Source organism: Trichechus manatus, unplaced genomic scaffold (assembly GCF_000243295.1).
Source record: "Trichechus manatus latirostris isolate Lorelei unplaced genomic scaffold, TriManLat1.0 scaffold00392, whole genome shotgun sequence".
NCBI classification, from domain to species: domain Eukaryota; kingdom Metazoa; phylum Chordata; class Mammalia; order Sirenia; family Trichechidae; genus Trichechus; species Trichechus manatus.
In genome coordinates, this window is record NW_004444328.1 from 286,552 (window position 1) to 292,697 (window position 6,146).

Below are 6,146 nucleotides of genomic sequence, written 5' to 3' on the forward strand. Positions count from 1 at the left end.
TAAGACCCACTCTTACAACACAGAAACAAAAAAAGATTGAATTTCATCTGATGTTTATTTGCATGACCTATAAACTTGGAGCTCAGACTTTTTAACTTCCAACATAGAGCAGGGACAGGGAGAGAGAACTGGAGATACCTGAATGATAAGACTTGCATCTGTTTCACACTGCATAAATAAATGCCTACCTGATATTTCTTCTTCTCTTCTTCCATAAAATTCCTAGATTAAAATGGCAACAAGAAATCACTCCATGGTGACCAAGCTCATCCTCGCGGGGCTAACAGAAAAGCCAGAACTCCAGCTCCCCATCTTTCTTTGGTTCCTAAGAACCTATGAGGTCACAGTGGTGGGGAACCTGGGCATGTTCACACTGATTGAGCTAGGTTCTCACCTGCACACCTCCAGGTACTATTTCCTCAGCAGTTTGTCCTTCACTGATCTCTACTATTCCACTGTCATTACACCCAAAATGCTAGTGCACTTTGTGACAGAGAAGAATGCCATCTCCTACCCTGACTGCATGACTCAGCTCTACTTTGCTTTTTTTATTATATCAGAATGTCATATGTTGGTTGTTATGGTTTATGATCGCAATGTTGGCATGTGTAATCCAATGCTTTACAATGTCACCGTGTCTTATCGGGTCTGCTCCTGCTTAGTAATTGAGGTATATAAGATGGGCTTGATTGGAGCCACAACTCACACAGGTTGGATGGTAAGAGTGGTTTTCTACAAGGATAATATTAACAACCATTACTTCTGTGATATTTTTCCACTGGAGCTCTCATGCTCCAGCACTTACATCAATGAAGTGGTACATTTGTGTTTCAGTACATTTAATGTTGTTGCACCAACCTTGACCATCCTTGGCTCCTATGTGTCCCTCATTGCCAGTGTCCTGTGAATCCATTCCACTGAGGGTAGGTCCAAAGCCTTCAGCACATGCTGCTCTCACATCTCAGCTGTTACAATCTTCTATGGTTCTGTAGCATTCACGTACATGCAGCCATCAAATGTCAGCTCCACAGACAACAGGAAAGTGTCTTCTGTGTTTTACTCCATTATTGTGCCAATGCTGAACCTCCTGATCTACAGCCTGAGGAATAGGGATGTCAAAGTAGGTCTAAATAAAATCATTGAGAAAAAACTATTTTGCCTTTGCTAAGATTTATAGTTCTTGAAGAAGATTCAGTAAGGAGTTCAGAGACAACAACATGTATATAGAAGTAGTGAGATTATTGCCAACACTTGATTTTTTGGAAGAAAAGTCCCAAGAAAAAGACTGGATTCATAGTGTCATATTTAGGGGAGTCACATGGAGAGCAGTATCAATCTAGGAAGTACCAGAGTTCACCCGTAGTAACCCATATTACCTCTAGTCATTTATAAAAAAATCTTCAAAGTCTTCATGTGGGAAATTATAATTTATATACATGGGATTTGGCACTTTGTTAGATAAGACTTACCTATCATAATTCATAGAACGATCTGTTTGGTCTGTATCCTTAGATCTTCTTAATACTTTGTGTATTGGCCCTTGTTTATTAATAAGCATACAAACTCTTCTGGAGAAAATGATCTCTAAAATAAATAATTTCTGATCATTTGAAATCTATGTTTGAGTAATTTCTGTTATATTACTCCAAGCATTGAACCAATGACTTCCAGTGAGAAACTTTTTCTGTTTCGCACTGATGGGTGATAGGTTGAAATAACTGTTTATAAGAATTATATGTGTTTCAGAGTATTTATTTATATATTAAAACTTGTAAAGGTATTAATGAGGAAAAAAGTGTCCACACCATCTCTAAGTATTCTGAGAACCACTAGAAGATATTCTATTAAATATTAGGATAGGATAGATATCAGACAGATTTCAAAATGGAAATAAAGCTCTACCACAAAAAAGTGAGGGGGGGAAAGAAAACTTTGAAACTTCATTTATATTTAGTCTATGTAAACTTATCTCTAACCTTCTTTCAACCATTTTATTTAGCACATTTTTATTGAGACTCATTGTGCTAGGCACTATATTGAGTTTCCATTCTAGGGAAGAAGGAAAACCGGTAAATAAATCATGATAAGTAATACAGAATTCAATGATTAACTGCCAGGTGTAAATGTAAACAAATTCATGGATATATAGAAAATGGTCTTATTAACTTTATTTTTCTGCTATGCCTTAAATATTATATTAGATTTCATAGGGAGAGGAGTTGGAAGAAGAAGAAAGTTGAGGAAAAGTGATGGGTCAAAAGCAAAAGCCTACAAAACACCCTTTTGTTGAATAGCTAGCGTATGCAATACTTGTTGAGAAATAAAAGAGGAAATTATAATAAAAAGTAACTTCTTGTTAGATGATACAAATATCAGAATGACATGAAAATTGGTCTGAACTTCATTTATAGACCATGGAGAATATTGACGACTTTTAAGAGTTTAACATCAGTAAAATAATTGTGAATCTCTATATTATTATGTGTATTAATGAAAAAGGACCAACAGAAAAGATATGCTAAGAAAATAAATTATGACCATCATTATGGGAATGAAAATGTTGGGGAAATGAAAGATATTTTGAGAGAAATTCAATAGGTTGTGACTAAAACAACACTAAGTTCTTGCCAACAACAGCCAATAAATGGACTAAACACCTTCCAGCTTTTGTTTTATTTAGTTTTCACACCACTACCAAGAGATAGATATTAACATCTCTGATTTTTTCAGAGGGTTGGAGATTGAAAATAGTTTTAACAAGGTCACACAGCAAGTATGTGGTAGAGCAGAGATTTGAACGCAGGTCTAACAATAACCCATTGCGGTCAGGCTGATTCCGGCTCATAGCGAGCCTAGAGGACAGAGTAGAACTGCCACATAGGCTTTCCAAACAGCAGATGGTGGATTCGAACTGCCAACCTTTTGATTAGCAGCTGAACTCTTAATCACTGTGTGTCTAACAACGGTCCAATTAAATTTATAAAATCATGAAGTGCTGGAATGAAAGAGATATTAAAGATGATACATCCAATGTTCCCTGCAGTGCTTTTGTCCTTGAACAATATAAATGCTAAGTGGTTATTCAGGCTATGCTTGAACATTCTAATCGTGAGTATGTGGCTGCACACTAAGGCAGCTGATTTCATTTCTGGATATGTTTGACTGCTACAACGTTCTTACTTATTGGGAAACAAAATATGTCTCTCCACGATTTCCAGCAGTTAGTTTTACTTCAATCTCTGGAAGACACATAAAAAGAATTCAAAAAAACAAAAAAATCCACTGTCGTCTAGTGGATTCCGACTCCTCGCAACACTACAGGACTGAGTACAAGTGCTCCATGAGGTTTCCAAGGCTGTAATCTGTACAGAGCCAACTGACACATCCAAACGTCTGAAATCAACAATGACAGGAATGGAAAAGGGGCAGTGTTGTAGAAACTAAAAATGGATGAAGAAAGTTTGGCATAAATAGGAATAAATACCTACTAATTGGCTTGTTAAGTCATTTGGTAAGCAAGTCAGATTTACAGTATAAATGATATTATATTCATATTTATTTATTCAATAGAAATCTACAAGGACATTATGCAGAAAATTGGTTAAGCAAGAAGTTGGAATAATGTATCAAGATATAGAAAATACATCTATATAATACTATATTGAGGGAAATATACGATTCACCATTAATTGAACTCACTTATTACAGAAAAATTAACATTAAAATGAAAGGATATTTGAAATACTGTTATTATAGTGGTGGAAAAGAGGGTAGTTTTTTTCCTTTATATTTTTCAAAAAATAGAAAATAATTATATTTTCTCTAAAATTTATCTTGTAATTAAATTGCAACTTTTATTGTCTATTTATGATTGTAAAACTAATGCATAAAATTTACAAATAGAGAAATGCTAAAGAAGAAAGCAAATAGTTCTTACAATCCCTAGATCATTCATGATGAGGTTCAATGTCGTGTTAATGGTCTTTCTTTTGTAAATGTGAATGTGCTTACCCCTTTTTTGTTTGTTTTTGTTTTAACATTCAGAACTGACTCCAGGACATAGGCCAGAGAAGCTTGCTCAGGACCAATGGGTGAGAAGAGGGAAGGTCAGAGAAACTGAATTATCAGGGGCCTCCAGGAAGCTGGGGATCAGAGAAAGCACTGGACAGCTGGAATAGGCATAAAGGTCGATCAAAAACTTTCTTCACATACATTTAATAATTTTTAATGAAACATTTGTCTTGAAAGTAATCAGTGACTCAGAAAAGCAGAAGTAAATCAGCCGTATTTAATGGGGCTATTTGCTGCATGGTCTTGGGCATTGGGGGCATTGTTGTCCACAGACTGTAGAACAGGGAAAATGAGCATGAGGATCACCATGGTAGAAAACACAGGCTGTGTTCTGTTGGGGCAGCAGGTTGGGATTCTGGCAAAAATACAAGAAGATGCTTGAGTCATTCAGACAAACAAACTACTGCATGATGAGACACAAAGGTTTTCAAGACTGACCTTACCCTCAGTTGAGCAGATTCAAAGAGGCAGGAAAGAATAAATGTCTGACAACATATTGAGGGAATTTGAGAGAAGACTTTTTTTTTTTTTTATTTTATTAGCCAAACACTGTCAGTATATTGTCATTCTAGATCTGATGGATGACATCAGTTTAGACTGAAATTGAGGGAAGATTTCAGGAATTTAAAAGTTTAAAATATACATGGGCCTTGACAATGTAATTGGTACTAGAATAACACTCTTCCCAAAATAATTTAAAAAACTGGATAAAATATATAGGTTAACTGTTTTTAGGCAATGGGCAAGTATTACAAAACTGTGATTACTGAGTAAAGAAAAACTCATGATCTAATCCTCACCACCATGTTTACTCTCTGCTAGGAGACAATTTCCTGACTGCAAGGTAGCTAACTGGCGTTCAAACAAAGTATGGCAGTCCCGCCTATCTGAAGAGCAAGACCTCACTGACACAGACATATCTATTATGAAACCTGGTTATTAGGTGCATACACAATTTGGGTTTTCATGTATTACTGACAAATTGACATTTTGTCATCAAAAAATATTCCTCTTTGCCCCCGGTAAATTTCTTTCTCTGATATCTAGTTTCACTGATATTGATACAGCTGTTCTAGCTTTGTTTTTACATTGAATATTTTTTTCTGTCTTTTTACTTTTTAACCTCCATATCATTATATTTAAAAATATGTGTGTGTGTGTTTTTTTTAAATGGTTGGTTATTTCATTTTATTTTTTTAGAACACATGTATTTCTAGTTTTTTTGTTGTTCTTTCCTGATATTCATTCCTTCTTAATTGGAGTGTTTACATTATATTTAATTTTTGATATGATTAGGTTTAAACTTACCATATTGCTATTTGTTTTCTATTTGTAACAATCTTTCTTTGTTTTTCTTGTATTCCATTTTATCTCCACTATTGGCTTATCAGCAGCCCTGGTGGCACAACAGTTAAGAACTCAGCTTCTAACCAAAAAGTTGACAGTTTGAATCCACCAGCCATGCCTTGGAAACCCTGTGGGGCAGTTCTACTCTGTCTTATAAGGTCACTATGAGTTGGAATCCACTCCATGGCAAAGGGTTTAGTTTTGTTTTAATTGGCTTATCAAGCAGTCCTGGTGATACAAATGGTTAAGCAATTGGCTTCTAAACTGCTAAACCCATCCAGCAGCTTCACAGGAGAAATATCTGGTGATACTCTTCTGTAAAGATTACAGCCAAGAAGAACTTATGGTGCTGTTTTACTCTGTTGCACAGGGTTGATATGAATTGAGATCAGCTTGATGGCATCTAACAACAACATTAAAAATATTGACTTATCAGTTATACCTTTGCTTTTATTTTTGATGATTGTTAAAGGTTTTACAACTTTAGTTTATCATAGTTTATCTTCAAGTAATATCACACTATGTCATGTACTATGTAGGAAATTTACAGTATACTTCCACTTCCCACATCCTGTGATCTGTACTACTGTTGTTATCCATTTTACTTCTACATATGTTATAAAATTTATAAGTTGTTATTATTATTCAATAGTATTTACCTTTGGAAAAAACTTTTAAGATGACAGAAATGCCTTTTATATTTCCCTACATATTTACTAATCTTTATT

At 35.0% G+C, this 6,146-nt stretch overlaps 1 protein-coding gene across 1 annotated transcript; it reads left to right on the top strand.

The window, feature by feature from the left end:
* The first annotated feature begins 232 nt into the window (after window positions 1-232).
* On the top strand, window positions 233-907 carry LOC101350032 (olfactory receptor 150-like). The gene has a single exon (XM_012559921.2). It carries the CDS (start codon window positions 233-235, stop codon window positions 905-907), a length of 675 nt encoding a protein of 224 aa, XP_012415375.2.
* The last annotated feature ends 5,239 nt before the right edge of the window (window positions 908-6,146 follow it).

Excerpts from the sequence above, each read along its gene's own strand:
- LOC101350032 (XM_012559921.2), top strand. The coding sequence starts at position 233 with ATGGCAACAAGAAATCACTCCATGGTGACCAAGCTCATCCTCGCGGGG.